The sequence below is a fragment of the Pelodiscus sinensis genome, chromosome 3 (genome assembly GCF_052426305.1).
Source record: "Pelodiscus sinensis isolate ZL-2025 chromosome 3, ASM5242630v1, whole genome shotgun sequence".
Lineage (NCBI taxonomy): Eukaryota > Metazoa > Chordata > Testudines > Trionychidae > Pelodiscus > Pelodiscus sinensis.
The window spans coordinates 61,870,391-61,889,633 of NC_143054.1; the positions used below are offsets into that span (position 1 = coordinate 61,870,391).

Sequence of the window (19,243 nt, forward strand, 5' to 3'; positions counted from 1 at the left end):
TAAGGTATGTCTACACTGCAATAAAACATATGTGGATAGTCCATGCTGCTGCAGAACATTCCAATGACGTGTAGACACCTGGGCCTGGTCTACACTAGACCATGCAGGTTGGCTTAAGGTACACCATCCTGCTATGCAAAATGCGTAGCTGGATTCAACTTCCCTTAAGCCAAGACACCAGTGTCTACATTACAGGAGGCCAACAGTAGCTGGCTTCTCTTACTCCTTGTAGAATGAGGAGTCCAGGATGCCGGTGGAGTCTGCTCTCCGTGTTCGATTTAAGAGTCTACATTAGTAAAATGAACGCTAGAAGATCAGCCTCTGGAGGGCTGCACTGAACTTTAATAGCTCCACAGCCTTTGACAGCTGACAGGCCAGCCACAGGTGTTTTATTGCAGTGTTTAACCCCAAAATGCTTGAGTGTTTAACCCCAAAATGCTTATCTGAGGAAACACTCTTACTTATTTTAAACCAGAATTAAAAAGGCATTTTAAATCTTGTAACTAAGAATTTGTAGGTATTGAACAAAAAATATTTTTTCCACATGGTGTAGGAGTTCTTCTGATAGATATCCTTTATAAACTTGAAAAACAAATAACATTTCTGTTTCCATATGAATGAGTAATTTAAAAAATGACACTAGATTTACACATAATTATGAATGATCACAAAGATGTTGTGACAAGAATTAGTGTGCAAAAATAACTTACTTGCATGAAGATTGCCATATTCTTATATAGCATTACAATAAATAAGTTTTTAAAAGGCAAAAACTGGACTCATTGGTACACCTGTACTGATATAAAGAGATGAAAAAATGCTGAAAGATTTACAAGAAAAAAAGACAATTTCTCTATAAAAATATGATTGGCTGAATAATGCATCATGAGTCATCACAATAAACCCTTTTAAAGGGCTATTACTGACTTTTCTCGCCGTCTTATGAATACTAGCAAATAAACCCAAGACGACTTCTAATACGTTTATACATTACTGACATTTTCCAGGTATTTTTACGAGTAACTTAAAAACTGCAGGAAAGATACTGTGACGGCTTCTAGTTCGGGCGCGAGCACGTAACCCTCCCATGCCGGGGTTACGGCCCTGCAAGCCCGCCGTCTTTAAGCTATTCCGTCTGTGGCGGTGTGACGGCTTTTAGTTCAGGTGCGAGCGCATAACCCTCCCACGCCGGGCTTACGGCCCTGCGAGCCTGCCGTCTTTAAGCTATTCTGTCTGTGGCAGTGTGATGGCTTCTAGTTCGGGCGTGAGCGCGTAACCCCCCCATGTTGGGGTTACGGCCCTGCAAGCCCACGTATGTTTAGGTTCCAGTGGGTATCGCTCGGCAGAACCAAGGAAGTGAGGGAGGGGGAATGGGTGTATAGGGGGACCTGGGCCCTCCCTCTCCACCGGGTCCCAGCCCGGGGCCCTAAGGGTTTGGGTCTTTAGCCCTCACCCGGCAGACGGGGTCCCACCTTGTAACGCATAAGCCCACGGGCGCCAGTACAGCCCTGCCCCAGGCTGCTTCCTAGCCTCTCCTACCCCGGTCTGGCGGGACCGCGGCCTCTCGGCCCTTACCTCCCCAGCAGTGGCCGGTGTCAGCCTGCCTGCGACCTCCTGGGACTTTTCAGTTTAGAAAAGAGGAGACTAAGGGGGGATATGATAGAGGTCTATAAAATCATGAGTGGTGTGGAGAGGGCCGATAAAGAAAAGTTATTTATTAGTTCCCTAAATAGAAGAACTAGAGGACACCAAATGAAATGAATGGGGAGCAGGTTTAAAACTAATAAAAGAAAGTTCTTCTTCACACAGCGTGCAGTCAACCTATGGAACTCCTTGCCAGAGGAGGCTGTGAAGGCTAGGACTATAATAGAGTTTAAAGAGAAGCTAGATAATTTCATGGAGATTAGGTCCATAAAAGGCTATTAGCCAGGGGATAAAATGGTATCCTTGGCCTCTGTCTGTCAGAGGCTGGAGAAGGATGGCAGGAGATAAATCACTTGATCACTGTCTTCGGTCCACCCTCTTTGGGGCACCTGGTGCTGGCCACTGTCGGTAGACAGGATACTGGGCTAGATGGACCTTTGGTCTGACCCAGTACGGCTGTTCTTATGTTCTCCTCCGGCATTCGTGTCTTGCTCCTCAGCTGGGGCGGAGGGATCACCCTCTTGGTGTCTTCCCCCCTGCTCTGGCCCCAGTCCCAGCTTTAAATGGCCCACCGGGGCTCACATCTCCGGCGTCCGCCCCGCCCCCGGCGTTGCCGGCCCTCCTATGTTGTGGCGTAGGAGGCGGGGCTGCGTTCCGGCTTTCCCCGCCCCTGGCATGCTCGGGTTTGCCAGCGTGGCCGGGAAACGCCGCCTGCTCCTGCCTTGCACTGGGAATGTAGCATCCCAGCGGGGACTCCGCAGGGGCGTGCCTCCCGGGTTTTCCGGGGGGCTCATAGCCACAGGTCCCCCCCCCCCCCGAGTGCGGGCCGGGGTCGGACCGTCACAGATACCCCTAACAGAACCAGAACTGCTTATCTTTGGCAGGTCACAACTCTCACCTTCAAGATACAGGTTGAACCTCATTCGTCGGGCATCCTTGCGATCTGAGGAGTACTGAGCCAGAGAATTTGCTGGACCACGGGAGGTCAATATTGTCTAGTAGCATTACCAACACTTCCACTGCTTGCTAGCTTCTTAGAACACATTTAGGGGTAAATTAGAGCTAAGTAACAGCACAGAACACTGAAAGCCAGGACTGGTGGCTATAAACAAACTTTATGGGACTGCAGGAAACTTAGCCACGCCCATAATAAGTGGCTATCTGATTAACTAAAATCAGACTGGACCGTGGATGTTGCCCGATGAGAGACAGCCAGACTAGAGAGGTTCAACCTTTATGGGGAAAAATACCAGACACAAAAAGATAAATTCCTGCATTTGACCTAATACTACGTCTGCAGTCTTCTCTCCCACATACGTGCCCAGGAATCCTATAACGCTGACCCCACGCATGACATTTTATTGTGATATTCTGCAAGGTGCTCAGAGTGATGAACTTGCCAAATGGGGTTTGATTTATATTTATTTATATTGCCCTGTTCATGCATATTTTTTCTTCTGAATTTCTGATAAATCAAGTGAATGATTTGCCTGCACCTGCCATCTCAGGACCTCATTTGCCATTAGAAGTATATTAACCATTTATGTCCCTAATAGCATATCATGTAGGAGAAACTGACATGTGACAAATTTAAAAACATACAAAGCATAAATACACCCTGAAGCAGATTGCTCTATTGATGCAAAATCACAACGGGGGATTTAAATAGGATGAAAGTGGCTTTACAATTGCAATCTGTCACTTCAATGTTTTCCCTCCTTGACTGGCCTAATCATATTCTACAAAGCAGAAACCAGGATACAACAGAGCAAAACAAAAACTGAAGTGGAAAATGTATTTTATTCGTAACAGAAAAATCAAAATGACTAGCCATTGTTATATTGACAAATTATCATGGAAGTATGCAATAGAGCTCCAAAATACATAGGTGGAAAATGCAACATGGCAACTTCTGCCTTTAAATGAATACTCAATCTAAAATACTGAGGAAAAGTAGAATGAGGCCTAGAATAGTTGATGAATGATCTTAACCCCCACAGATATCCCATATTTCACAGGAGATGTTTAGCATCTTACAGTACCCGTCAGAACAGTATTGGACATGACAGAATATATAAAGGAAGTGTGACTTCTGGAATCCCAGGGATTTAAAAGAAGCTCTTTGCAACTATAATCTCTCTCTAAACCTGCTCCTCTTATGGTGCATCTACACAGCACCCTTACATTGAAATAAGCTACGCAATTTGCACTGTGCAAACTGCATAGCTTATTTTGATGTTATTTCGAAATAGTTTATTTAGAAACGTCCTTTATCTCTCGTGCAATGAGATTTACAGGGATGTCGGAATATATATATTTCGATATAACAGGCTTGCTCTTAAGACACGGAATAGCTACTTCGGGATATCACAGGTATCGTGAAATAGCTCCACTGTGTAGATGTAGTCTTAGAGAGTTGTCCTTTGACAAGCTCACAGCTTTCTTATTTCTTAATTGTTTGCAGTGTAGCTGCTGCTGTGTTGGTCCCAGGATATTAAAGAAAGACAAGGTGGGTAGGTTAAGCTCAAAAGCTCTTCTCATGCACCAACAGAAGTTGGGCCAAAAAAAGATATTACCACACTTACCTTGTCTCTCTTTTTAATTACTTAAAGTGAATTATTGAAAAAAGTCAGCCTATATAAACAGAATTTCTTCTACTATTTTAAGTAGAAATGCTTCTCCCAAGCAGCTTTGGGATGTACAAACTGTCAGGCTGGATTAGACCCATGGTCCAGGTAGTCCAGTGTTCTGTCTTGAAAAGTGGTGTGGACCAGATACTTCAGAGGAAGACACAAACAAATTAGAGAAACATGTGCTAACATTTGGTCTCCTCCTAATCCATATTAGTTTATCATCTAAATCATCGGGTTTAATTACTCAAACCAATATGTATGATAGCATAAGCTTCTATAACTCTGAACTGTGTGGTTATCCTTAAAAACATGTGACTCCCTTTTTGAATCATGCTCAGTTTTTGACCCTAGGGTACTCTGTGGCAAACTTGAGGCCATCTAAGAAAACAGATTACATTAAGGTTACAAAATGGGCGGGGTTCCGAATGTATGTTAATAGAGGGCTCAGACATATAGTAAAAAAGGGCTCAGCAATATGAATATTCTCAGCTATATCTTTAACTTGGGCAGACAACAGGGTTGCTGCTGAACTATGGCAGCACTAGTGCTTATGCAGAGAAAAACAGCTCATCTTTCTCTCTACTGCCCACACATATACTGTATACAAGTTCTCTCTGATACTCTTTCTGCGCAACAGAGACCAAAATGATTACTGACAACTGAAGAATGAGAGGTCCACTCCAAAATTGGAAACCGTGCAAGGTTATTTGTTCCACGCAGAATGCATTTGGTAGTTATCAGTCCAATTACAAGTAGATAAGTGTCTAAAACACAGAAGCTGCCACCAACTCCACTCGGCACTAACTCACCTGTCAACTCTTGTTGACAGTCTCGTAAGAGAAAGCACTGAATGGGCCACAAGGACTGAACTATTTCTAGATATGGTCCCGCCAAGTCAGAATTGAGGCACTTAAGAAGATAGAGGAAGGGAAGTTTATGCAGTGGGGAAGTTTATGCAGTCACAACCTAAGATGGATTAGCTTTGCAAACAGAGGATTTCTGCCTCCAGGGCTGCCAATCCAGAAACTTCCATAAACCCTGTAGACACAAGCACCGTTTTTATAGCTGCAAGATCATTTATTTTAAACAATCACAAAAACTTTTTGTTGTTAACTTTAGCCAATGCATTATCAATTTCATTCAGTTTTACATAGGATACAGATATGCAAATAGTACCTTCTCTCTTGATTACCGAGTCGGATATCAGATGGGAAAAATGTATATGCTACATACATAAGGTTGGTGGAAAACAACAGTTTACATTTTACAGTTCCAGTCACCTGATAACCTCTGCCAATTCAAAACAATGACTAGTGTAATAAAAGTTGCATATGTTTCTTAGTTAGGATTCACTACACTAAATATTTTATATCCTCTCCTAGCTACAAGTTCTTCCATTTTCTACATAAAATACACAATTTACTATCAACCACTGCTCCATCAAGATTATTGACTCCTTCTCCCTTGGTGATGAAGACATCATGATTATGGTCACGCCCGCCTTCAGACATAAGTCACTCTCAGAACTCCAGTCTTATAATGTGTGCCTGTCTGAACTAAGGCAGCTGGCTGTCACCTCGTATGTGTAACTGTGTAACCACTGACATTTTCAGCAGTTACAAGGTTACTCAATTACCCATTTTTTAACCTCCCTAATCTGAATGAATTTCTCTGTCATTGGCTTTGCTCTTTCAAAACAAAAAATCCAACAAATATTAAAGCTAAAATATTTTGAGGTTTTGCACCCTGTGTGGTTTTTTCTGGAAAGTCATCCCAATAGAAGTGATCCTTACATTTCTGTATGTTAAGTGAAAACTCCTCTCAAGGTAATCTTCAAATAATGGATGTGGGTTCTTTACATCTTCAAAAAGGCAACCTAGAAAAGAGAAAAAAGCAAAACAAAATGGTTAGCCTTAGTATGGAGAGAAAAAAAATAAAGGACTCAAATTAGCAAGATTCTCTGGTCTGTATTTCTGTGAGGGAAGCCTATGTATACACGTTTCTCCTTGCATAGGAAATACAGTTTGTTTCTAAATGATACAAGTAAAAGGTGTTCATCTTGTCTAATTTAAGAAGACTTTTTAATACCTGATGTACTATTCATCTTGCCTGAAACATTAGCTTGTTTTAAGAACGTTGTCTCTCTGCTATGAATGAAATCCTCATCTCAAAGATAATGGAAAAACTCATTCAGATTTCAGTGACTCGGAAATAGTTCAAGATATATCTGTGATGCTGTTTAAAAAGATAACTACACCTACACTCACACAGCCACCGTTACAAAATTGCAATAAATCTTGTACTAAGTATGTCACCATGTAAACAAGGTATCAATGGAAAACATATAGATTGTTAAGCATTATCATCTTGTTTAAATCCACATATCATCTTTGTATATGAAGTTGGCTATGGGTTTGCATCACAAACATGTTGTTTTTGGTATGCATCAAGACCAATGTTTCTCAAAGTGGTCCATGGACCCACTCTGAGAAAGCTGCTACCGGGCCACTCTGGTTTGTTTACTTACTGGCTCTGCAGCCAATTTGAGAAACAGTGGTCTAGACCAGGGGTCTCCAAACTACGGCCCGGGGGCCGGATGCGGCCCGCGAGGCCCTCTCATCCGGCCCGTGGAGACCTTTTTGGATTCAAAGGCAGAAGAAGTGAGATTGTTTCAAAACCCATTTGAAGCAGATGTGGCCAGTTGCCCAGATGAACTGCAGCTGGAAGTCATTGAGTTGCAAGCAAATGACCTCCTTAGGGACAAGTTCAAAATAGGACTGGTGGGTTTTTACCAGTTTTTGCCCAAGGAAGACTTTCCTAATGTCAAAACTTTTGCATCAAGGTACCTTTCAATCTTTGGAACAACATACCTGTGTGAACAAACATTTTCAAGAATGAAATACGTGAAGAACAATTTGAGAACAAACTTGTCCGATGATAATCTCAGGTCACTGTTGATGTTAGGGACAACAAATCTAAAGCCAGAAATGTCTGCTATTTTGGCATCCAGGAAACAATTTCACCATTCACACTAATACAGGTGTTCATGTGTAGTGTATGAATGTGTTATTAAATAATAACTGAATAAAATAATATTAAATAAATAATTAAAAACAACATCCATGTTTTGATTGTTTTTTATTTGGACCTCAAGTGTGTAGTCGGCCCCCGAACTGCTGTTTGATAGTTAATGCGGCCCTCGGGCTGAAAAGTTTGGAGACCCCTGGTCTAGACTAACCAGCCTGCTTGAGGACAATCAGCTCGCTCAGTCAGCCCCTTTTGAAGAAGTTTCAGAAAGCACTGAGGCAATGGCCACCCCATGATTCAGCAAGGTATGTAAGGACATGTGATCTAAGTCTCCATCTTTTGTCAATAACTTTCCATACGCTTTGGCTGAAAGTATAAAAAGAGACTGTGACATGACATCTTTGTCTTGCCCCGTATCTCTGGACATAATTTCTAACAGAAGGAAGCTTTGGACAATGGACTGATGATCCCCAATCTATTTGGGTGAACCAGAGAGACTTACTATAAACTAGCAGAATTAACATCACTGCTATTATCCTGACCTGCAAACTCTGAAACAATTAAAATATGTTTCCTTTAAACAAATAATAACTTTCTTCTTTTCTTCTTGTAATTATAAACCTTTAATTTTTAGTCACTAAAGGGCTGGCTACAAGAGTGGAAATCTGGAAAGATCTAAGTATATGACCTCGGGAGTAAGAGTGGCTGATTCTTGGGATTAGAAGAACCTTATATTTGATTAATCTGGTTTTCAGTAACCTATAAGCATAAAGATCAGAAGTCTGGGTTGTGATAGGGTCTGTTAAGGGAACCTGTATTATGGCTTCTTCTTACCCAGCATGGTAATACAGGAACTCACATAGGCTTGGTGAACTCTGATGTTGGAATAACCACCAGTTTTGGGGTGAGTCGTCTGCCTTATTTTTTAATCAATCTGTCCTGAAAGTGGCATTCTAAGCTGTGACCCTCACCAGGAATGCTCTACATCATCTTTTTTTTTTTCAAAACAAACCAACCAACCAACCAGCCCACCCCTAGAAGGAGTAAAACTACATGATAAACACTGCATGCTAATCAATCCACCTTCTTCCCTTTTATGCACAGGACTGATGGCAATACAGATGGGCCAGGGAGTGTGACCTGCCAAATACAAAGAGCCCAAGAATTTGTGGGAATAAATGGACCCATCCATTGGGTCATCTTCATGTAGTGGCTTTCTCCTAAGTTCTTTTCGCCCTTCCTTAGAATGGGGAGCCTATACTAGAACACAATTAGAATGTGAAGTTAAACAATTTGGAACAAAGTATAAGCCAAGTGGACCTCCTACAGTAAGCAAAAAGCTTACTATTAACCTGGGGACCCTTAATACTTTGCCTATAAAAATGGTAATTCAGAAAATGCATTAAAGCCTCAATGGAAAGATGAAAAAAGCAACAGGGCATTTAACATATTGCTGAAAACAGATAGGAAACAGAATTGATGCCTCATAAAAACACAGTAAGATGAAAAGTCATTAGACACATGCTGACCTTTTTCCTCCATCTCCCTTGCAACTCCAATGGATCAACTACACAAGCAATTACTGACCTAATAAAGCTCAATATCATCTTGGGTTTGTAAACTATGAGACTACATATGTGTGGAGGTCACGCTGATCTTTAAGTACAGACTGTCTGATACTGTTTGTAAAGAATGTACTAAATATGAACCACCAGCAGGAAATGTATTGCAAATAAAACAGAAACTATATCAAATGAATAGACAAAAAATAAAGCTGGACAGAGTAAGACATTTCTTTCTGATCAGATGGCCAAAGGAATACTCCAGAGCACTCAAAAGTTTGCTAGAGAAGACACAGAATACTAAGAGAACCAGTACACATGGGAAGCTGACTCTGCACATTTATTGGCTCCTGTGGAGCTACCTGCCTCCTGTCAGTGCTGCTGCCTTTCTGTGAGAGGCAGAAACGAAGGGGAGGGAAAGGACAGGCGAGAACTGATACATGTGGGGAGCTGCCTGCCTTCTCCTTGCTGCCTCCCAAAAGGGCTGCTGCCGCCCTGCACTGCTGCCTCTGTATTAGAGGCAGCAGTGCAAGGCAGCAGGTGGGAGCTGGTCTGTGCAGGGAGCCAATTTTTAAACCAGCTCTCTTCACAGACTGACTCCCACCTGCCACCCCATGCTACTATCTATGGGTATGTCTACACTACCATCCTAGTTCGAACTAGGGTGGTTAATGTAGTCATTCGAAGTTGCAAATGAAGCCCGGGATTTAAATATCCCGGGCTTCATTTGCATCTTGCCGGGCGCCGCCATTTTTAAATCCCCAGTAGTTCGGACTCTGTGCCCCTGGCTACAAGCGGCACGGAGTAGGTAGTTCGAATAATACAGAGGCAGCAGTGCTGGATGGTGGGGGACTCCTTGTGAGTGGGGCTGGAGCTGTCTGCCTCCCCTGCCCTTAGGGACTATAGAATGGTCATGTAAATGCTAAAATTTGATGTGGTTTAATGACTATTCAATTACATATGACTTAACATCCCTATCACAAAGTCTTCGTTCCCCATTGCAGACAGGAATATATAAAGGCAACAGCCTTTCCCCTACCATTTTCAGAGACTTCATTCCAAATTCACTGATTCAGATAGAACCAAAAACAAGTTAAAATCTATCTTTTGTAGTTAATTAAGTGATTATAAGGGAGAAAGCAAACAAATCAAAACAGATTGCCAAGTGAGTAAACAACAGCGCAAAATAAGTCTCAGAGACTAAAGATAGAATGTGACTATAATACTGGTTTGCTCAGGAAGAAATGTAGGTCCATGCCATTTAATTTTAGACCTTCTTGAAACTTCCTGATAACATTTTGTTTTGCACAGTGTTTTTCAAACAAACACTTCAGCGACCAGGGAGCTTTGTGAGCTGGAGCAGCAAACAGGGAATTTTGAGAGGGAGTTATCCAGGTAAAGGAGGAGCAAATACGGGACCCTTGAGGTAAGTGTCTGTCTGTAGTGTGAGTTTGTGTGTTTGGGGGTTACTTGCTGTGTGCTGAGTTTGTGTTTTCTGTTTGTTTTGTTTGTTTGAAGGAGCGTGTGCTTTGGCCTACAGTTTGAAGCTTTGAGCTTCTAAAGGTTTGAAATTTAGAAGCCTCTGTTAATTGGCTGAGCTTTAGTCAGGGGGCAGGGCTATCAGGAAGGCTAGGGCTTAATAAAACAGTGAGTGTGAAAGGGGAGTGGTAAGGGGCCAAGATACACTTGCCATTCTTTATAGTTTAGTTTAAAGGTTTTAATCAAAACTTCCTGATTTAACTAAAACCTCTATCAATAACCTAGGTAGCTGTAGGAGAGAAGGCAGGAAGAAGCCCAGCAGCACAGTAGGGGCTATCCTGTTTATTGCACTCAGTGTAGCATGTATGATTACCTGCCCTATGGGTGGATGACGTATGTGTGCATTCGATGCAAGGAGCTCCTGGCCCTCAGAGACCACGTATGGGCTTTGGAGGCTAGGGCGGCTGAACTGGAGGAGCTGAGAGAGGCAGAGAGGTGCGTAGATGAGGCTTTCTGGGACACTGTAGAATTGTCTCACCTCCAGTCAGACAGCCTCTGTGCTGTTAAGGAGGATGAAAGGCTCAGGGAAGGAGAGCAGTCAATGGGAACAGAGGGAAATCTTCCCATAGTTGGGACCCTCCTTCCAGATGTTGGGGTATCCTCTAGCACTGAGGTTACCTCTCTGGGGAGGGAATTCCAGTAAGTAAGAAAAGGCAGTTGTTAGTAATAGGAGATTTGATCATTAGAAATGTAGATAGCTGGTTTGCAATGACCGGGAGAATCGTATGGTGACTTGCCTGCCTGGTGTGAAGGTTGCGGATCTCTCGAGCCATCTAGATCAACTTATGTGTAGTGCTGGGGAGGAGCTGGTGGTCATGGTACATGTAGGTACCAATGACATAGGGAAGGGTAGCAGAGACGTCCTGGAGGCCAAATTTAGGCTGCTAGGAAAAAGAGACTGAAATCCAGGACCTCTATGGTGACATTCTCAGAAATGCTTCCAGTTCCACGCGCATGGTCAGGTAGGCAGGCAGAGCTTCAGAGTCTCAATGTGTAGATGAGACGAAGGTGCAGGGAGGAGGGATTTAAGCTTTATAAGGAACTAGGGAAACTTTTGGGATAGGGGGAGCCTATAGAGGAAGAATGGGTTCCACCTAAACCAAAGTGGATCCAGACTGCTGGCACTTAACATTAAAAAGGTCGCAGAGCAGTTTTTAAACTAAGAGATGGGGGAAAGCCGATTGGTGCAGAGGAGCATGTGGATCGGACAGACACATCTCTTAGCAGTATATAAAATCATGAGTGGTGTGGAGAAAGTGAATAAGGAAAAGTTACTTACTTGTTCCCATAATATAAGAACTAGGGGCCCCAAATGAAACTAATGGGCAGCAGGTTTAAAATAAATAAAAGGCAGTTCTTCTTCACACAGCACATAGCCAATCTGTGGAACTCCGTGCTGAGGAGATTGTGAAGGCTAGGACTATAACAGGGTTTAAAAGAGAACTAGATAAATTCATGGAGGTTAGGTCCATAAATGGCTATTAGCCAGTATGGGTAAGGAATGGTGTCCCTAGCCTCTGTTTGTCAGAGGGTGGAGATGGATGGCAGAAGAGAGATGGCTTGATCATTACCTGTTTGATTCACTCCCTCTGGGACACCTGGTATTGGCCACTGTCGGCAGATGGACCTTTGGTCTGACCCAGTATGGACATTCTTATGTTCTTATGCAAAAATGTTCATAGTGTTAGTTAAAGAATACAAGAGAGGGTCTATTAAGAATACCAGAAACCAATGGTGTAAACGCATTCTATAATGAATAAATTAAGCATTTAGTCACAGGTTTAACAACAACAACAACAACAACAAAATTATGAGGACTGAGTGAAGAATAAAAATGTTTTTTTATCGGAAAAGTTTGAAGAGCAATGGAGATGTAAGGAGTCAAGAGAGAAAAAAGCAGGCTGTTCCGGAAAGCAGAAGCTGCTGGAAAGAAATCTCTTTACACAATATTATGTTTTTGTATAGAACAGAGAGGATGTCTAGTGTGAGATGAGCAGAGACAAGGCTCAAGCTAGATGTATTTGAAATGTATAAAAAAAACCCACAAGATTTGTGTTCCGACTACACAGGCAATTCTATGAAGCTGACAGTAGATACAGGAGAAAGAGAAAACTTAAGGGTCAAAGATGATGCCAAAGTTACAAGCACTAGAGGTTAAAGTAGGTGTCTGAATTGAGGGAGATAAAGAAAATAGAGTTTTAGAGATTTCTCCTTTTTGCTAAGAAAAGGACAAGCTGTTCTGTCTTTGAGGCAATCAGTTTTAGGAAGCAGAGATTAAGCCACATGCTTATTTCATCACAGAAAAACAATGAAGGTGTCAAAAGCTAAGTTTCAGTATATAAATGGCAATCACAAACTTTCAAATTGCTCCTACTTTTTACTCATTCCAAAGTGAGCGAATGCTGCATAAAGGGGAGTGTATGGTTTTAAAGGTTAGGGACACAAGATTTCCAATATCTGTAGTTTTCATTCCAGAAAAATACACTGGTGTATTTGTATAGATGGCCTGCCCAATATAACCCACATTCATTATCATTTTCCAGGTGAAAATGTACTTAAGGTCTCTCACATTTAACTACCTCTGTAAAGTTAAAGCTGAACAACTTGTGTGTTTAGGCATGGACTTAATTCTATCTGATTCATCACAACATTTGTGCTCAGTATGCACTGGCATAAAATCAAGGCAGACCAGCAAGAAGTTGGAGGAACAAACTAGCTGCATATTGTCCAGGCAAGATCTCCATGAATAATTGTGTCGTGGCATATATTTCCTCACCCAAGTCCAGATGTTCCACACCCTGTCTTTTCAAACAATGTAAGCAGAGAATGAAAAGATTGGGCAGCACTCCTTTCAATCTTTCATGATACTCACCCAGTACCTCCACACATACAAATATGTAATACTATTTATTTCCTTCACCACTACCAGTAATAAAGCAATTGTTGCTCCATTGCAACTACAATTAGCTTGCAATGCTGATAAATGATTGCTCCAGATGCTGGAGGGAAGGAAACCCTTTGTGAGCTCCTACATCCACCAGCCTCATGGGAATTTAATAAGTTAACACTGAACCTAAAAGTATTAATTTACATGAGTCCATCTGTTAGTTACACTGTAGGCAATTCAGCAGCTTCTGGGGGGAACGCATAACAACAAGAGTATTTTTGTCAGAACCAGGCTGTCGTGGAGGCCCAAGGAAGGCACTGCAAGGCAAGGCAGAGCAATGGAAAAAACAGGACTTCCAAAGAGCTGCTGCCTAAGCAGCCAAAATCTCTGCTGCTGCTGTGAGAAGGGTGGGGAAGGAAAACACCACATACCAACAGGAAAGATATGAAGGGAACTCCACAAGCACAAACTTGTGTGGATTCCTGTTCCCTGGGCAGGGATAAACTATGAGAGAGACAATATGATCCAGAGGGACTAGTTATTTCCATTATCCAAATTGGGAGATGCGTAAAATGTAAACAAGCAACCCAATGGAAAAAAAAACAGAATTCAATTGTAATTTCAGCAAGAATTTTTTTAAGTATTATTTTTAGCCTGATAGTGTCCCTTTAAAATTGCATGAAATCAATCAGTCTATAACTAACATATGTGCTTTCATTTTATTCCTCTTAATTGTTACTTTCTCATGAGGACTGAGTTGCACTAGGCTGTTCGTTCTTGTGGTGTAACAGAGGTAAATGTGAAACAGAGACCAGTCCCTTTGAAATTCCAGGTGCTTTTTTCTAATTTAAGAGCAGTATGGCAAAGCATGACCAACCTTTAGATCAGGGCTACTCAACTTTGGAAGCCCCAGGGGCCACAATGTTACTCACAGAACATGGAAGAAGCAACTTAAGTGTGGTTGCATATACATACACATATATTTGCAAATGTATGCAAATAGCTTCTTTCACACTGACAGGCATGAATATGATTAAGGCAAGACTATACACCACACAGGCCCCATTTAAGTCAGTTCTGCTAATATTAATAAAATGTAATATTTACTCGATTTCCACCCATATGACAGCACTTTTAATGAGAAATGACAGTCCAGGAATTTACCCACTAAAACACATATCAACAGAAGACCATTATATTGACTACTTTTTTGTTTTGGCTCCCACCTGTGGGCTGCATGTTGAGTCCTGTGTAAACTCAAACTGCACCGTGAGCCACGAACAAATGGACTGCGGGCCGCATGCACAGGCCGCATGTTGAGTAGCCCTGCTTTAGAAGAAAGCGCAAGAAGAGCAGCCAAAAGGATTGACAAAATGTCAGTCTCTACTGGCTTTTATTTTATATCAAGACAACAAAAGTCCATATTTGCTTAAAAATGTAAATATTTTAGGGGAAGATGAAAAGTGAATTTTTTTAAATCCAAATTTAAATGGCTACAAACCCTAACCATATTATTTTTTCTCATTTCCAGCTTGTTTCCATTTTCTTTCTTTAACAGCCATTATTCCTTGTAGCATGTGTTAGGTAGACAGGCACAAATATAGCAATGGTATTTACCTGTGTTAGCCTTAAATACAAACCATGGATATAGATGGAACTTGATGATAATGCTTCATTATAATAACTGATCTAAATCCAACCAGAATAATATAGTAAAATAACTAAACAACAATAACAATAATGAAATCAACAGAATTTAGGATTTTTCTTGTCAAAACCAGATGCTGCTTGCTTTACCCTGTGGCAATTACTGTTATGAACTGCAACCCTCAGCTAATCACGCTACCTTAAGCAGCACTTATTTTCTACAACAAATGATTTAAACTGCAGTAGGAAAAAAGTTTGCCCGAGGGCACACATATGTGGGCAGTCTGAAAAGACACATTTTGCTAAGGCTCTGCTGAGTCCCAGCAGTTCTAAGCCAAGAATCTTGAGCTTTGCATTCTTGTGAACCTTCTGTTTTAGTTGTCCCACGGGATGGATACCAAAGCAGAAACTTATTTCCTTTATGAGGGCTATTTCAAAGAGAGGAAAGACAGCAGCTGTGCTTTTGCTGTGGTATTTAACTCTGGTCTTAATGGCATTTAAACATGCAAAGGAGAAAATAATGGAAACTCTGAACAAACATTAGACATGGTTCAGTCTTTTTAAAAGAAATGGGTACAACGAGGAAGGATTTTGCAAATTCAACTCATGGATTTACTGTGGGGACACTGGGACAAAAAATACATCCTACAGAGCTCTTTTGTGGTCTCAGACCACAAAACCATAACCTATATTGAAGTAGGAATCCATGTTCCTCTCCTTCCAGACCAAGGATATAGGCTACAATTACTCCTGCAATTCACTGTGATCACCTGTATAAGACTAAGGCCATGCCTACATTAAGGATGTTAGATATCGGGTAACTGAATAGTTGACTAACTGAATGAATTCTTATTGGTTACTTAACTATTCGACAGTCCCCAGTCAGGGGTGGGGCCAGAAGCCAGTGTGTTCCCAGTCCCACTCCTGGGGAGCCCCCTGCCACACGGCACTGCTGTCTCTGTATTAGAGGCAGTAGCTCGGGGTGCCAGGTGGGAGCTGGTCTGTGAGAGGAGCCAGTTTAAAAACCAGCTCCCCACCAGACTGTCTGCCTGCCACCCCACGCTGCTGCCCCTGATAAAGAGGCAGCAGCAGGGGCGGCAGGTTTGTATACTTTTTGGTGGTGCCCCATTAGCCATGCCCCCTGACCCCTGCCCACAAACCCCTTCTTCCTCCTCCTCCATTTTCCCCCTCCCTCTCCACACAAGCCCCTTCCTCCCCCTCCCTCATTTTCCTCTTCCCCCTCTGCATAAGCCCCTTCCTCCCCCTCCTCCTGCCCTTACCTTTCCTTCTGCCTTCCACTTTGCGGGGCCGGAGTCTGCGCTCGGGCCCCAGAAGTCCCCAGACTCCGAACCCGAAGCTTGGCTGTGCGGTGCAATGCTGCGCTGAGCAGTTTTAAAGTCCCGGGCCGTGACGTCATGTCACACCCAGGCATCTCCCTGCTCACCTGTAAACGTTGCGCATGGCAGCAGCAGCCGGCAGCATGCAATGGCAAGGGGGAGCCGGACTGAAAGCTGTGCACGGCAGGGACGGAACAGGGACGAGAAGGACACTCTGGGGCCAGGATGGGAGGATGCGCGGGGGGCTGGCAGGTGGGGGCCGGAGCTCGCTCCAGGCAGGGCCAGGGGAGAGACCCAGCTCCAACTATTGGTGGAGCAGGGCCCCCAGATCTGAATATTGCTGGAGCATGGGCACCACGAGCCCATATAACTCGCCACCCATGGGCAACAGCATCCCCTGTACATGGGGGGTCCGAGCATTCTGCAAACAGAGGGGAGGGAAGAGAGGCTGCCACGAAGCAGTCTCTGTCTGCAGTGGCCTAGGCTGGCTGCAGACAGAGGCTGGTTCCCGGCAGCAGCCCCTGTCTGCAGGGGGAGGGGCTGAGCTCAGCAATACTGAAACCCCCAGGCAATAACCCCCACCCCCCCACCTCTGCCCACACACAACTCCTTTACAATTACAGCACCATGCAATGTCAGGTTTAAATATCTGAAAAAATGAAATTTGCCATTTTTAAATCCTATGACCATGAAATTGACCAAAATGGATCGTGAATTTGGAAGGGCCCTAGACATAATGAACAACTTGTATTGGGGCCTAAGTGGTTTCAATGGAGCCCTAATTCTTCCCCACCGCATCTTTGGGCTCCATGACAATAGAAATAAATCATTATTACTACATCTCCCTCTTCAGACAATCTGTAATGCTCACAAACAGGATTCCCCTCCCAAGCTCCTCCTCCTCAGCTTTTCTTTTTTATCTCCTTATGGTGTGCAGTTACTTCTGTTGCCACTTGCTGTCTGAGTTAATTTAGCACGTGCTCTCTTTGCAGAGCGGAATACACCATTATTTTTCAACATAACTATTGCCCATACTAAAAGCAAGTAATAGTAAATTAATAATGATAGCTTGATTTTCCATGAGTCATTGTGAGGCCTTTGTCAGGATTTCCTAGTTCTCAATCCTGCACTCAGATTATGCCTCTCATTTTATAGATTTACAAATGCACTATTAAGATGTTCAGATGAGCAAATTAGGAAAAAAAAGACAACCAGAGAAAAGCAAAAATTCATTCTCTCTCTGGTTTGGCTGACTGATGTTGCCACAACATCTAAAATTGTCTGAGAGTAAAAATCTGTTTGTAAAAATTGTAGTGTATAGTATGGAAAAAAGACATGAATTAGGCAGAAAGAACAGAAGAATTTTTTACAGCATCTTCCCTTCTTAATCTGGTTGTGAAAGCATCCTCCCTTCCTAATCTGGTTGAGAATTTGAGCAAAAGCGATAAAGTTCTTTGGGTTTTCTTAAGAGAAAAGGAATCTAATCACTTAGCTGTACAATTGTGGAAATGGGAGTGAACCAGGACATTCATATGCTTGAAGAGAGAAATTTGGGATGATGGCATTTCAGGGGTATTGCTGGATGGTTGCAGTGACCCTAAACACAATAGGAATTAGGAACAAATCAGCTAGAGCATAGTCAACTGTTTCCCTATCTGATTTGACTATATTTCAAATAAATCCTGAGAGTATCCTGCACAACAATAGTCTGTTTAACTTAGAGAATCTGTTCCCTCAAGACCACCTATAATTAGCTAGGGATGATGCACACTTGGAAGACAAATTTAGACACCACAGAGGTGATGCATCATAGCCTGAAAATAATTAATGCTCATCCTAGTAATGCCACCTATACCAAGAGACTTTGGAACAGTTTACTGGGCCCATAATGTCACAAAGGAATGGGGAAATCATTTTTCATATCCACAGAAATAGGTCACCATAACATTTTGAAAAAGAATCTGAGTGAAAATAAAATGCATTTTGTGACAAGTTGTACTCATTTATCACACAAAATAGACTTGCATGTGGACTTTCAAGGCACTCCAGGCACCCTGCTTCAAACATGAAACGCATTACAAAACAAAACAGATAATAAAGCCATTAAAGTGATTTTGCAGTTAAAAGTATATACATCATTCAGGGACAGAAAGGCTCTAGGGTAGTTGGCTCTGTAAAGTCTGTGGCCTCTGGGCTACAAGTTCAAATCCAGCCCAACCCACAATTACTCAAAGTCTTTACTATTTATTCAGTAGTTTATTACTAGAATTTGCATTACTGTAGTGCTTAACAGCTCGGACTTATACATAAAGAACATTTGTAGTTCCAGACCAACTCTTAGGGGACACTGTTCATACTTAGAGGTGGTCCCTTTCAGATTAGCAATGAATAGGGCCCTACCAAATTCATTGCCATGAAAAAGTGTCATGGACTGCAAAATATGGTCTTTTGTGTATTTTTACTCTATATTATACAGATTTCATCACAATCTCTCAAGCTGAGGATCCTGACCCAAAAAGGGCAGAAGAGGGTTGTAAAGGATATTGTAGGAAGGTTGTGGTATTGCCACCCTTACTTCTGCACTGCTTTCAGGGAGTGATCTGAGAGTGGTGGCTGCTGGTTGCGTGCCCATCTCTGAAGGCAGTGTCCCACCAGCAGCAGTGCAGAAAGATGGAAACACCATACCAGCCCATCTTTACTTCTGTGCTGCTGCTGGTAGCATCTCTGCCTTCAGAGCTGAGCTTCTAGCCAGCAGCCACTGCTCTCCAGCTGCCTAGCTCTCAAGGTGATGCTGCCACCAGTAGTAGAATGAAAGCAAATGGGGAGGAACTAGCTGAAAATCTGAAAGTGGAAGGCAGCTTAGGTGAAAATGATCATGAAATCATAGAGTTCATGATTCTAAGGAATGGTAGAAGAGAAAACAGCAAAATAAAGACAATGGATTTCAGCAAGCAGACTAATTTAGTA

General features: G+C 42.5%; 1 protein-coding gene across 2 annotated transcripts in view; it reads right to left on the minus strand.

The window, feature by feature from the left end:
* Window positions 1-3,425: 3,425 nt before the first annotated feature.
* UBE3D (ubiquitin protein ligase E3D) overlaps window positions 3,426-19,243 on the minus strand; it is a 106,331-nt gene continuing 90,513 nt past the window's right edge. For both annotated transcript variants that reach the window (XM_014569944.3, XM_006115896.5), the window contains one exon: window positions 3,426-6,153. Coding sequence is in view for 1 of the 2 variants with exons in the window: in XM_006115896.5 (XP_006115958.2) it covers window positions 6,133-6,153 (21 nt within the window). In the remaining variant the exon portion in view is untranslated. The remainder of the gene's footprint in view (window positions 6,154-19,243) is intronic.